Below are 14,558 nucleotides of genomic sequence, written 5' to 3'. Positions count from 1 at the left end.
CCACTGAGACTGGGAGGACACAGAAGCAGCAGCTAACAGATGAGTGCTGTCTCTGAGGGAAACCTGGAGTACCCTAGACCAGTAGTGAGGCGCAGTTGGCTCTTTAGAAGAGGAAATGGTGTGTTGGCACCTACCTGCCATCAGCAGCTGCAGCGCAGGAAGCTAGGAGAGGTCAAGCAAGGTGATTGTGAGTTCAAGGCCCTCCGGGACTTCCGTGGTGAGATTCCCATCTCAAAAGACTGAAACAAGACTAAACCAAAAGAAAAGAAACAGAAACACTGTTCTGTGAGCTGTTTCAGTTTGCCCTGCCCTTGCAAAGATGGCTGACACATTCCAGGTAAAGCACATACTTGCTGGGTGTGGTGGTGCACACCTTTAATCCAGCACTTGGGAGGCAGAGACAGAAAAAAAGAAAAGAAAAAAAGAAACAACAAAAAACAGTATCCTCAAAGGCAAGCCCACAGGAACTCTGGTTTCCCTGGCATCTGGATGAGTTGGAGGCAAACACTGGCAAACCCTCTGAGAGTCCCTTAAGAACTTTGTTTAATAAAGTCAGGGGAGGTGTGGGAAATTGTGTATGAAAGAGAAAGAGAGCACGAGAGAGAGTGCACGCATGTGTGGAGGCTAGAGATAGACCCTGAGTGTCTTTCCTCTGTCTCTCAAACCCTGTTTGAGGAGGGTTTTCCACTGAACCCTGAGCTTACAGATTGGCTAGACTGGCCAGCAAACTCCAGGAATCCACTTGCCTCTACCGTCCTGCCCAGTGCTAGAGTTACAGACACGTGCTGCTTTTGCCAGCATGTATGTGAGCCTGCATGAGTATATGTACCACATGAATTCAGGAGAGCATCCAATCCCCTGGAACTGGAGTTACAGGCTGTTTTGAGCTACCACAGGGTGCCAGGAGCCCAAACCTGGGTCTTTCTGCAGAAGCAATCAATGTTCCTAACCACTGAGGTACCTCTCTACCCACATATGCCCAGCTTTCCCTTGACTGCCTGGGTGTCTGAACTCAGGGTCTCCGTGTTTGTGTGGCCAGCATTGCACTTTACTGGACCATGTTCTCATCCCTGAGGTGGGAGGGTTTTTTGTTTGTTCATTTTTGTTTTTGTTTTTCAAGACAGGGTTTCACTGTGTAACAGTTCTGGCTGTCCTGGAACACACTCTGTAGACCAGGCTGGCCTTGAACTCACAGAGATCCACCTGCCTCTACCTCCCCAGTGCTGGGATTAAAGGCATGCGCCACCACTGCCCAGTGAGGTGGGAGGGTTTTAAATCCAGCGACGCTTTAGCTAAGATGTTGCTCCAGCTTTTAAGTGTATGTTGAATGACTTGTGCTTGTTATCTAAGATCTTTGGGTGACCATTTCTTCATCTTTAAGGTGAGGGAAATGAGTCCTATTTATAGGGTTGTTATGAAAATGAAAGGAAGTGATATATATGAAGAGCTTAGCCCGGGAGAGGCACCATTGTCTACACTCAGTAAAAAGGTGTCTGGCTCAGCGAGATGGCTCAGTGAGTAAAAACACTGGCTGTGTAACAGAACCCATGTAAAGGTGGGAGAGAGAACTGCCACAGAGGCGTCATCTGACTTCTACCTGTGCCGTGGCATCCACACACCACACAATGATAGCAATTTTTAAAAATTAGAGATATAACAGTATAATTGTGACTATATCCCTGAAAAGGATGCATAACACCTCTAGACACCAGGGTAGGTGTTTGAGAATTAAACACATAATTCACATTTTATTTTTTTGTTTTATTTTATTTTATTTTTGGTTTTTCGAGATAGGGTTTCTCTGTGTAACCTTGACTGTCCTGGAACTGACTCTGTAGACCAGGCTGGTCTTGAACTCACAGAGATCCACCTGCCTCTGCCTCCAGAGTACTGGGATTAAAAGCATGTGCCACCACCTCCCGGCCATTTTTTTAAATAATTTGAATAATAGCTAGAAAAAGAAGTGTGTTATACCAGCACAAATGTTAATAGTAGGGAGGGTCAAGAAGAGCTGAAATTTTCTGGATATAGTGATACATGCCTTTAATACTAGAACTCTGGGGGCAGAGACAGGTGGATCTCTGTGTCTGAGGTTAACCTGATATACAGAGTTTAGCCAGGGCTAAACAGAGAAACTCTGTTTCAAAAAAGAAGGGAGGGAGGAAGAGAGAAAGAAAAGACAAAATAAAAGCAAAACTGGCTAAGCATGGTGGTACACACCTCTAATCCTAGCAGTCCCAAGACAGCCAGAGCTGTTAAGCAGAAAACCCTTGTCTCAGAAAAAAAATAAATAACCCAAAGCTGAAATTCAAGGACTGGGTCTTGAATGATAAGTTATGACTGGCATAAAGGACTTTTATTTGTTTGGAACAAGAAAAAAAACCTAGGCCTTGTTGCTTAGACAGAGTAACACTGAGCAGCAAAATGTGCTGGAGCTGTATCTGTTTCTACCTCAAGACAAATGGTTGTCAACCCAGGAAGAGCCACACAGGGCAGAAGTCCTGCTTTCACTTCCCTTAGGCCGCACGTACTGTGCCCCCAGAAGAATTCAACAGCAGAAGTGGCAGATGAGAGTTGTGTTCATCCGGGGAGTGGAGGAGATGGGTGCCAGCAGACCGAAGCATTGGAAGTCCAGGCTGCTAAGAGCATCTTGTGCTTTCTGGACCAGTAAGCTCATTATCACTCTCAGGAAAAGTCTGAACTCAATTATTCAGCAAAGAGCTTTGAATGCTCCTGGGGAAACAACCCCAAGAGACACAGTCAAGGCCCGGTGCTCACCTGTCTGGTAAGACAGAAGACGTGCCGTGACCTTGCTTGGGCAGCATTCCGCCAGACATCTTGAATATGCTCAGATATCATTACAGGCAAGACGGAAATGTCCAGAGAGCATACAGGAGGGTAATGGGAAAGGTGGATTTATTTTTAATCGGTTGGGTGAATATACCCAAAAAGCAATGTTGCCCATCTCTCTGCCCAGCCCAGGACTTTTCTCAATTTAATCAACCACTGGATTAAGAATGTCGATGGCAAATCAATCGGTTATGTCAGGGATGTGACGTCAGGAAGGAATGCCAAGATGGTGGATGCCAGAGTCAACTTCAAAATCATCCCAACTGCCTGAAACTCTTGCCAGATAATGTAGAGTTCTGCCCTTAGCTTCAAATAATCCACCGCACACCCTGGAGAGGAGAGGCGGGTAGCCTGTAGGAGAAAACCTGAGTAAGATCCTGTTGACAGAGGGAGCGCTGTATGAGTCGGTAGTGTGATGAGGTTACAAGGAAAGACAATTTGATAACAGTTTTAATAGAAATAAACCGCCCCAGACAGGAGTGATCATAGAGCCTCAGATCTGCACTGGTTAGACCACATATTGTATTTATTCCCACACATGCCACTTCACTTCCGGACATGACACCCTAGCTTTGACAAGCTCCAGTAAATCCCAGGGAGGGTGGCTTGAACGGATGGAAGATTTCAGAACCTTGTCAAGAATGTAGTTGAAAGTAAGGCCATGTATCCAAGAAAAAGAGACTGTTGATAGAATTCAAGAACAGCCTCCGGGGTACGAAAGGCTGCCAGGGAAAGATGGATTAAACTACTGGGCTGCATAAAAGCTGGTGGTTTGAGAATTGCAAAGGCGGATTGCAAGATGACCTGGCCACCATCTCCCAGAGTGGAGCAAAAGCCTTGATTTTCTTTGCCTTTAACCCAGCGTTACCAGAGCACCAATGGTTGACCAGGACCTGAGACATTTGCTCCTTGTCTCCCTTTCAAGCCAGTCTCAGACATCCCCTTTTAAGACCTTTGCAGGCCTGGTGGTGGTGGCACACGCCTTTAATCCCAGCACTTGGGAGGCAGAGGCAGGTGGGTCTCTGGGAGTTTGAGGCCAGCCTGGTCTACAAGAGCTAGTTCCAGGACAGGCTCCAAAGCTACAGAGAAACACTGTCTCGAAAAAAAAAACAAAAAGAAAAAGAAAGTTGCCATTATTTGGGGTAGGAAAAAAAATCAAGACCTTTGCAGATCTGGCCAGGGGCAACTGGACTCTGGGCCCAGGATAACGGCAAACAAATTTGTTAGCCATTGCCATTCTTGCAGGAGGAGCTGCAGTGCCCATGTACTGTTAGGTACTACCTTAGACTCATCTCACTTAAATATGAGCGCGACCCTGCTACACACCTGGAATCCCACTACTCCATAGGTTGAGTCAAGATGAGAGCAATATGTGTTCAAGACCAGTCTGGGGGTTCAAGAGTGGGGTGCTGAGATACCCCAACAGATAAAGACAAATGCCACAAAGTCTGATGGGCCTGAGTTTGATCCCTGGGCTTCTGGAATAGAAGAACCAACCCCTGCGAGTTGTCCTCTGATTTCTATGTGCGCATACACACACTAGATAAATGTGATAAAATTAAAGACCAGCCTGGGCTACATGGCGAGACCTTGTCTCAAAAAAGGAAAGAGAAAGGTTGTCATTTGCCAAGGTCACCTGTGATACTTGCTACTCTGCCTCATTGAGCATGCTCCTGGGTCCATGTCCCCTAGGCCTCCCAGTGGCTGTGGGTCATGTCTCCCCAGAAGCCCCTCTCCTTCCCAGCCCCCACCCCCAAAACTCTGCCTTATCCTCTATGGAGAACTCAGGGAGAAAGCCCAGCTGAAGAATTAGGCCATGCTGCCGAGCACACCACTTATTTTTTTATGACTAAGATTAAGCTGACAACCATGCAAAACATTGCAAACCTGTGTTGGCTGCAGATTTAATACCTCACCCAGCCCACACAAATAATTCATGCTTCTGCATCGATGTCCAGAAAAAACAAATCAGCAAAAAGCTGGGCTCCTGCGCGTGTGAAGCAGCCGCCTTTCCACCGAGGCAGTATGCCGGAAATACCCAGGCTCCAGGAATGCAGATCTAGCATTTTGAGATTCTTTTTTTCTTAAAAGATTAAAGTATGTTTTCTCAAATGATTGAAGGTTGGTGGGAGGTGTAAATGTGGGCACTTGTCACATTAATTCTTCAGATGATTAAGTTCTTTGCTGCTTCTTGAAAGCTGTTTGCAGTTGGGTTTGATGTCCCCGTTCTGGGTGAGTGTGTTGTAGCAGTTACCAAGGTGACTTTAGCTGACTTTCAACAATTTATTTTTCCCTCCAGCTTGAGACTCTAGCCCTGTGTGCTGTGTGATTCATCTCTACCAGCCCCCACCCCACCTCCCATGGCTATTCATCAGCATTTTTGCCTGGCCCCCTGAGACCAGGATCCTCCAGAAGGTCCCACCCAGCAGTCCAGACCTCAACGCCACTGGGCAGCATGGCAGCATAAGGGTAGAGAACCTGCCGTCAGATGCTCACGATGTGATTATAAGGCACATCCTGGCTCTGCTACGTAACTCTAGGGCTTGCTGGGGCTGGTGGTAAAGTGTTTGCCTAGTATGCATGAGCCTCTGAGTTTCAGCCCCAGCACCCCCAAAAGTAAAACTGTGACCTTGAGGTTGTTTGGGCTCACTTTATTTGTAAAAGGGCTAAGGGAGCGAGCGTCCATGCTTGTGTGAGGACCCGCTGAGTGACTGCAACAGAGAGCCTGGCACAGAGGAAACCTTGACAAACATGGCTGCTCTCATGTCCTGTATTCTGCTCTTGCTTGGGCCCCAGGAGCACCCCCATATGACCTTTGAACCCATCAGTAGTGCCTGAATGAGATGTGGGGTTGTCCTCAGAAGGCCGGCATAGAAGGTGGTCAGATGTTCACAGTTCACAAGCTGGCCTGCCACAGACATGCTCTTTGGCCTTGGATATATCCCCTCTTTGAAAAGGAAAGAGGTAAATTAAACAGGTTGAGTTTCTTTCCAAGCTTGGAATACTGTGACCCTCTTGGCCAGTGTTTGTCTTCTTCACAGGTCTGGTGAAAGTGCTTGCCAAGGGAAAGGTAGTTCCCAGGGCAGCTTTGGGAAGCTGCAGGAGGGGATGCCTTGGTGACAGAGAGGTCACATCTAGGGTTGTATCCACCTGGGGAGAGGAGCGAGCTGAGCCACTGCCTTGCCAGTACTGCTGTGCTCTCTGTGGGTAGGGGCTCTGCCTGTCAGCTGGGCCTCTGTGCTCACCCTACCTTAGTAAGATGAGGCCTGCTCCAGGGTGACTGTCCAGCTCAGATGTCCTGAGTAACTCCTGCCTGCTGCTTGAATGATTTAAAAACAAACAAACAAACAAAAATGATCCTTCCCTAGTTTTTTGATGGACACTTGAAGAATTGTTCTGGGTTTCACAGCCCAAACCAGAACCCTACCTTTTGAATGCTGTCAGTGAATGATCCTCTTTTCCTGCTGGGGAAGATTTGGGAGGTCAGTAAGGACAGCTGAATTTGAAAAGCAAAACTTAGAATGGCAAGGGACCCAGTAGCCCAGCAGCCCAGCTGTGTGACCAGCTGTTGATGAGGAGCTGAGCTTGAAAGAGCAGGAGTGACACTGACCGCTTAGTATGACCAAGGTCACAGGAGGTATCTAGTTTAGGACTTCCATACAAGCACACATGACACACAACACATATCCACACACATGCACACATCACACCACACATGCATCTGACTCGTAAGGGTCCAACATTCACCCTTCAGCAAGGGTTGCACTATCCCCTGCTTAGAGGCTTACATCACTGCCTTGCCTGCCCTATGCCAGGGGTATGCTTGTTCAGAACCTGAAGGTCAGCTAGCTCCTAGAGCTGTTGTTCCGCGTCAGCCTTGTAGAGCTCAAGGCAGGAAAAGAAAGGCTTTTCAGAGCGCCTGGCCTATTGATTCCACGGAGCAAAACAAGCCACTGTGATGTGAACTTGCGTGTGTGTTGGCCAAAGATGTGGGCTCTAGAACCTGACTGACTTCAGGCCAAACACCAGCCCCTCCTCTTCACTGGCTACACAACCTGAACACATAACTTAGCCACTCCAGTTCCAGTGTGCCCACCCCATGGGACATCGGGAGGCATGGGCAGCCAGTGTGAAGTGCTTGCCACCTGATGGTCCTTGGCTAGTGCTTAGTGAAGGGTGTTACCATAGTTAACAGGCACCGAAGTTGCTAACCAGGAACTCAGCCAGAAAATCCCATTTGCTCCTCCTAGTGGTTTTCCCCATGTGCTTAATCTGTCCCTTGCTTGCCTCACAGGAGCCGCAAAGACAGCTTAGAAAGTGACAGCTCCACGGCCGTTATCCCCCACGAGCTGATCCGTACCCGGCAACTCGAGAGCGTACATCTGAAATTTAACCAGGAATCAGGGGCCCTCATTCCTCTCTGCCTAAGGTAAGCTGAAGCACTCCATTCCACAATACCCTGTAGGCCTCAGAGCCTCCACAGTCTGCCTTCCCCCAGCACAGATCAGCTAAAGCTTTGAGCTAGGCATTTTCACAAGACTGGTATCTGTGGGCAGTTGACACCAGAGCGGAGTCCGGGTTGGATGGAAGAGAGCCACTGAGGCAGCTCTGTCCCAGGACTCTGTGTCACTGGCCCCTGCAGTATCCTCCAGCATCCAAGCCTCTGGGTAGCGCAGGTGATTGAGAAGTCTTCAAGCAGAGTAGTGAGGCCAGGTGGCCTGGCAGATTGTCGCTAGAGAAGGACTGTTCTTTTCTTGGGGGTCGGGGGTTTGAGACAGGGTTTCTCTGTAGCCTTTGGAGCCTGTCCTGCTCTTGTAGACCAGACTGGTCTTGAACTCACAGAGATCCACCTGCCTCCTCCTCCTGAGTGCTGGGATTAAAGGTGCCCCACCACCACTTGCTCTGTTCTGTATCTCTTAACCTAGAGCAGCCCTGAGTCATAGAGCACATCCCCCATTGGTCTGTCACCTGGCTTGGTATTTTGTTTTGTTGGGATTGGCCTTGAACTCGCAGAGATCTTCTGCCTCTGAGAGCTGGGGTTAAAGGTGTGGACTCCACACCTGGCTTTCTTATCCTCTGGTTCTCTGAGAAGTTTCAAAGTCAGAGTCCGTGGGGAGTAGATGCTGAGAATACTCTTTTGTCCAGGAAGTGTCCTTCAGCTGTGCTTCCCTTTGGGAGGTCAAGTGACCAAGAGAGTCTAGGATGGCCCCTGCCATCCTGTAAGCTAAGACACAGGTCGTACTGAGCTGTCAGGAGCAGGAGGGTTCTGATAGGTTGAACTCTACCTCCTCTCGCTTGGTGCTTTTCCCATGCAAGACTCTCAGTTCTTTACAAACCCAATGGCCAGCCCAGCAGCCTCCTGGGGGGACCGGAAGCCCAGCTGTGGCTCTTCTGCTATGAGAGTCAGAGCACCTGCCTTGTGGCCAGGTGCAGGTCATGCAGAACACTGCACTAGGCTGGATCTCTTATGGCTGGCTTCCTCCAAACCCTTGGAGTTCCATCCTCACTTTGCTAGCGCAGGAGGCAACAAGAATCCTCCTAAACTCAGGGCACAATGACAAGGAAGAAGGAATTGCATGGTTCGAACACTGCCCACGGATCCAAGAGCCAGGAGAAGTGGGGGTGAGTCAGCCTTAGCCAGCTGCTCTGAGCAGCAGGGCAAAAGTATCCAGTGGTTTGAGTGAACAGGACCTCCCAGGGCCAGCTTTAGACTCCAGCCCTGTCCTCCTAACAGCTGCTTGGGCACAGGCTTGGGCTTTTAGCCTAGGGAAGGGTTAATCCGAAGCAGCCTGAGAATGCAAAGAGCTGGTTTTGCCTCCTTTGCCACTTGGCATTCCTGCCCATTGGTTACCACTGCCTGCCCTTCCTCCAAGTATATTTCCAGTCTGGGGATTCATGGTGTCTTCTTGCAGTGACCCTGCTTGGCTTCAGACTTTTGTTTTGTTTTTGTGATTTTAAAGATTTGCTCATTTTCTCTAGGATAACTGCTTAAATGTTATAGGAAAGCCCAGGAACAAGTGGAAGATTCTGCACAGGCACAGAAGTGCCCCACTGGGAGGCATGAGTCCTCCTTCACGCAGAACATGATGCTGGCACACTGCTAACATCCCTCCTTAGCCTCGATGTTCTCACCTGCCCTGAGGCCCTTGTGTCAGAGCCCGGAGTGTCCACTGACTAGGGACTCTCGGAAAGATGCCGTTAGCATCTAAAGGTGGTGCCTTTCGCTAGTGTGCTACAGTGCTACAGTGAACATGTTTGGCTAAAGTCCTGTTAGTGGGCAACTGGGCCCTCGGGAGGCACTGGCCAGGCACTCTGCCTCAGGGAACTTTGCTCTGTAGCCCCAGCACCTTGACTAGGGACTATGTTTCTGGGCCCAGATCCCCACTGTCTCCATGTTCCCATCCCCAGGGGCAGACTCCTGCATGGCCGGCACTTCACCTACAAGAGTATCACAGGTGACATGGCCATCACATTTGTGTCCACGGGAGTGGAAGGCGCCTTTGCCACTGAGGAGCATCCTTACGCAGCTCATGGACCCTGGTTACAAGTGAGAAGCGTCCTTTTATCCATTTTTTCCCCCTTGGCTCTTCACCTGCTGCCTACCCTCCCTCCGAGGGCAGCTCCTTATGGCACCCATCCTGGGCTGGGAGCTGCCTCTTGGATGCAGAACCTGAGCTCTGTGTGTGGTTATGGAGAATGGGTGCTGCTGCTGTCTTCACAGCTCCAGGGGCACTTCCTGACCTTCTTCCCATCCTCTGATGCGAGTTTCTCTCCTGGCCATTGGTGCAACCACTGATGACAGTGGAGATCCAGGTGCGAGGAGTAGGAACATCTCCTACCCTGGGAAATCATGATACAGGACATTGGAGGGTGAACAACGTGTGGATGCCACCCTATATGGACTATATGGAACCCTCTCCAGAATTCATAGGAGTGAACTCCACACTAGGCAGGCCACAGTGATCAGAGCTACCCCATGAGCTCCTGATAGAAACTATTGAGCAGAACCTGATGGCTGGTCCAGAGCGTTCTGTGATTGTGCTCTCCTGATTGGAGCAAGGATCAGAGCTGATGCTCAGTACAGTGCTTGGGGCTAAGAACCACAGCCTCCTCCAGTGCCTACCCTGCCAGGGCTCTAAAGGTCACTGGCCTGGTCTGCTGTGCTTTTTTTCTTTGCTTTTAGCTGTGTTTTGGAGTAGGAGAAAAGCGATTTACCTCCTTTCACAAGAATATCAAGAAAAGGAAGCAGGGCCAGATGTGTTAATGCACACCTTTAATCCCAGCACTTGGGAGGCAGAGGCAGGGTGATGTCTATGAATTTGAGGCCATCCTGCCCTACAGAGAGAGTTCCAGGACAGCTAGGGCTACAAAGTGAGACCCTATCTTAAAAAAAAGAAAAAAGAAAGGGATTTGGGGCTGCAGAAAGAGAATCTGACCTCCATTCGAAAGGTAACCAAGCTTTGTTTGTGATGTGTTAGAGAAAGCTTGGGGGAATTACAGTAAAAAGGAAGAGAATTACACTGGCTTTGAGGGTACAGTCTGGGGTCTGCACTACTCTTTGATGGTATGTTTTTGTCTGCATGTGTCTGCTTGCAGCTGATGCTCTCCTCCCTCACAACAACCTCCTCCCTGCCCCCACCAAAGTCCTAACTCTTAATTAAAACAAACAGCAAACAAAGACTACCAACCACTCTAAGCCCAGAGGTAGGAATGGGAGCTAGTGCTTTAGGGATATTGTGTTCCATAAATTATCTTGCCTTTTTCCACTGTTGTTATTACATTGTTTCATAACAAAATTACTTTGAACCATAAAGTTATAAATACATTTTAAAAGTCCCACTTGGTAACATTAGATTTCTGTCTGTGTGGTGTTGGTAGTTACTGTAGCAAAAACTCCAAAGTGTAACATTTGAAATGAGCCCGGTACAAGTAGAAACAGCCTCCCATCCCTCCCATCCCTAGCCATGTCCCAAGCTGCCACCCATCTCTACCGACAACCAGACAGACTAGTATGGAGGTGGGAGATGGGGATCCCCACAGGTGACCCCAGCCACACAGAGTCCACAGATCATCATTCCAGTGGATGATGTCATGCCAGCAGGTCTCAGCAGAAGTGTTCTGGGAGTTCATGAGTGTGTGCGTCTGCAGTTCAAGCACATTTGGAGGGAATTAGGAACTGGAGTCTCCCTAGACTAAAGAAAAGTGTCTGCCCTTTTATTCTGTCATCTCTTGTAGAGCATCTTCCCTCCCTGAGAGATGAGGTGGTCAGCATCTTTGGCTTTCTGCCTGCTTAGGAACCCGGGCCCCCAGAAGATTCAACAGTTATCTGGCACCCCTCAGTCTTCTGGAAGGAAGCCTCCTACACCCCAAGTTCTTAATCCCCTGGCTACTAGTGTTCCTGCTCTTGGCGGCCCCCCTCCCCAACACACGTTGGCAGCCCCCCAGTGAGTTGGGGCATTGGGCACCCGCTGCCTCCCAGCACTTGGGTCTCCTCCTGTGAGCTGTTGCCCAGGGAACCAGGGAGCGGTGGGAACGAGTTGCTGGCCTCGGCATGTTTCAATCAAGTTGCTGTGCTGGGACTGCTTAATCAAAGACCTGTTACGGGCTCATTAGTGGGGTCCACCATGGGCCGCCCTCAGGAGAGCTCCGGGAAGGCTGGCTTGGGTCCCGCCCTCCAAGCATGCACCCTTGATCACCAAGAGGTTTCTCAGGCTCTTTGCAAGGAGCCCTGGGAAACTCTCCGTCTGACCTGCCCCAGCCAGCTGGGTTCTCAGCAGTGAAGCCAACACCCACATCAGCTTCCTCCCTGCCTGAGAGCAGTCAGCGTTTTCTGCATCTGTCTGCTAGCCTGACTTTCCCTTTAGGGTCTTGCCTCTGTGGTCATAGACAGCTCCCCAGCTTGTGGGAACTGGGCTTGCCATGACTTGTGGGCCTCTAGGTTGCCTCGCAAGGACCAGCTGTCTCCCTAGGAGTCTGTAGGACCTGAGGTTCCATTCAGTCACAGATCAACCCCTGCTGTGCCGAGAAGGGGCCCAGGCCTGTTTGGAGAGAGAACTCAACACCCACAGACCTGCCCCTGCTCCCTACAGGCCTCTGCCACTCACTCACAGGGTCTGAGGTGTCTCTGTGAACCTTGTGTGCCCTTGTGTGTCCAGGCCTACTGATGGCAGAGGAGCAGGGGTGACTGAAAGCAGTAGGCATAGGACAGAGAGACCTAAGTTGCTGCTTGAACTGTCCCTGTGGGTCACAGCTGAATTGGGAGGGGCAAGGAGACTGTCTTGCATCAGCCTTCAGCAGCCTTTAGAGTGCTCACTCCCAGCCTTGGCACCTTGTTCTGGCTGCCAGCCCAGACCTGCTATCTCTGAGGGAAGGGAAGACATTTATTCTCCCTGTGCTGAGAAAGGACGACTGAGAGGAAAAGGGAAAGCCAGAGTGCCAGAGTCCTTTTCCGTACCCACCCCATCCCAGGCTGCCACCTGCTCCCCCACTTTCTACCACCTCAGAGAGACCCAGGCCTGGGGAAGTCAGGACCCGAGACCTGAAGAAGAGGCGGGCAAGTAAATTTGGAAACTCACACATCAGGAATTGCTACAGGGGCAGGAATTGGCTTGAGCCTATACTCTTTCCAGAGTAGAGACCTGGCTGCATCCATCCTGCCTTGTGTCACCCTTAAGATCAGAGAACCTGAAAGCCAAGTCCAGAGCTTCATGAGAAGTCTCCATACCCTGAAGCAGGCCTGCTCACGGGGGACTGTGGCATGCTTCTCCTTTGGCCTGTTGTCCTGAACTGTCAATCTTCTGAGCAGAGCCCTGCCCAGCACTGAGTCAGTTCAGGCAGGGCAGTCTGAAGGAGGGAAGCTTCAGTCCCAGAGGTCACAGAGAGGGCAGATCACCAAACACGAGATTATTTTTTTTAGGCCCTGCAATGCTTTCTCAGCTGTGTGGTGTCTGACAACTCACCCAGGTGGCGCCCTTAGTCCCAGCCACTCCCCACCGGCCCAATGGGAGGTCTCTGGCTTGGGAGAAGACACCTCACAGCTGTTCCCAGTGGGGTCTGATGTTCCCAGCCAGGCTGGGAAACCACTGCTAAACTCTACCCAACCCAGACACAGGCTCCCCATACTCCTTCAGCCAAGGTCCTGTGTTCTCCTGTTCCCATGCACCCTTTTGGATTCTTCATAGTGGGCAGCCTGGGAGTCTCCAGCTCCTGGCACCCCCTTTCTGATGCCTAACATTTCTCCTGCTGGTAGGCCTGGCTATACCTGCCTCCTTTGGAGACTTTGGCTTGGGCTGTCTCCAGACCTCATTGTCAAATCCTGTGCCTATTAAGGTTTAGAGCAACAGTAATTCCCTGCTGTGTCAACAGCTGGAGTCCAAGCCTGCTTCTGGCCACCAAAGCCAACTTCTCACCGCCCACCCAGAGCAGGAAATGAGTGGGTGTCCCCCCCCTGCTCACAAGCACACGCCTCTGCCCCTCCCAGCACGGGAGTGTCCACAGGCTATTAGCTGGCCTTTGTCTGCCTGAGATGGGGGAAAGGGGAACAGCAGACCCGAGCCCTTGCGAGTCCCCACTCCTGTCCCTACTCACTGCCATCGAGGGCACCAGAGCTGCTCTTTGGCAGGCAGGTCTCTGTAAAGAGCCCATTTCCTTCCTGGAGAAAAGGAAAGGGAGGGAAAGAAAGCCAAACTTGCTGGGACTGGGAAGCAGAACAACGTGTCAACACAAGGAGCAAACAAGGCCCAAGACAAAGTGTGGATTGTCATCGTACCGAAGGGAAGGAATGGCATTATCAGCCGCTCAGACATCCGTTGACCACAGACCTTGGAATGAGTGTCAGATTTGTAGCCTTCTAACCCCTGCCTGCAGCGCAGCTGGGCCTGCCCAGGCCAGGCACTGACAAAAGATTGTTTTTCAGGTTCCTTTCTGGAACTTGCTGGAACCTGGAGAATTGAGAGGTTGTTGACAGTCCCTTCTCACCACCACCAAGCCAGGCTGTCTGACTGTACCTCTCATGGCCTGTGACGTGTGCCCACTGGAGTGATCTACCAGCCGAGCCTAGATTCCAATCCCTCAGTCGGTCAAATAGTGGTGGAGCTGCAGCCACTGTTAATTTACCCTGTGCTCACTCCTCCTCTGGGTCTCTTTCCTTGCACTTCCTCCCAGTGTGATCTCTTGGAGTGTTGTGAAAATGCTGGTGTTTTTGCATCCCCTTGGTGTTTTAGGGAGTGCATAGCCCAGCAGCGCCACATTCTCCAGAGCCCTTCAGGGGAATGTGTCACTCAGATTGGTCAAGGGGCCTTTCCTCTATTATTAGAGCATCCCCTCCCTCCAAGGACTATTTGTACATATTCCTCAGTGTTTTGTCCCAGTTCTTCATGCATGCATGGATGACAGAGTGCAGTGATGCTGTAATGATTTGTCATTATTTCTGCTGCTCTTTTCTGGGCTGGAGGAACTGTTGAAATGTGTGGACTTAGAGTGAGGTGTGGCGCCCCGTGCTCAGGAGGGAGAGGCAGGAGAGTCTCTGTGAGTTTGAGACTAGTCTGGTTTGCACAGGGAGTTCCAGGACAGCTGGGTCTAAATAGAGAGACCCTGTCTCAAAACATTAAAAAAAAAAAAAAAAAAAAAAAAAGGACAGCTCAGTGGTCCATAGTCTGCTTTCCTTTCTAATTAGCCTGCACACTCTGTTATTTGTTGTTAGCAGCGGT

General features: G+C 50.2%; 1 protein-coding gene across 2 annotated transcripts in view; it reads left to right on the top strand.

Annotated features, from left to right (window-relative positions):
• The window catches only part of Sufu (SUFU negative regulator of hedgehog signaling), a 98,098-nt gene that overhangs the window by 75,001 nt on the left and 8,539 nt on the right, over nt 1-14,558 (top strand). For both annotated transcript variants that reach the window (XM_057779293.1, XM_057779292.1), the window contains exons 9-10: nt 7,145-7,279; nt 9,259-9,397. In XM_057779293.1, the coding sequence (XP_057635276.1) occupies nt 7,145-7,279; nt 9,259-9,397 (274 nt within the window). The remainder of the gene's footprint in view (nt 1-7,144; nt 7,280-9,258; nt 9,398-14,558) is intronic.

The sequence above is a fragment of the Chionomys nivalis genome, chromosome 8 (genome assembly GCF_950005125.1).
Source record: "Chionomys nivalis chromosome 8, mChiNiv1.1, whole genome shotgun sequence".
Classification (NCBI taxonomy): Eukaryota; Metazoa; Chordata; class Mammalia; order Rodentia; family Cricetidae; genus Chionomys; species Chionomys nivalis.
The sequence above is the reverse complement of the archived record's forward strand: the minus strand, read 5'-3'. Positions and strand labels throughout refer to the sequence as shown.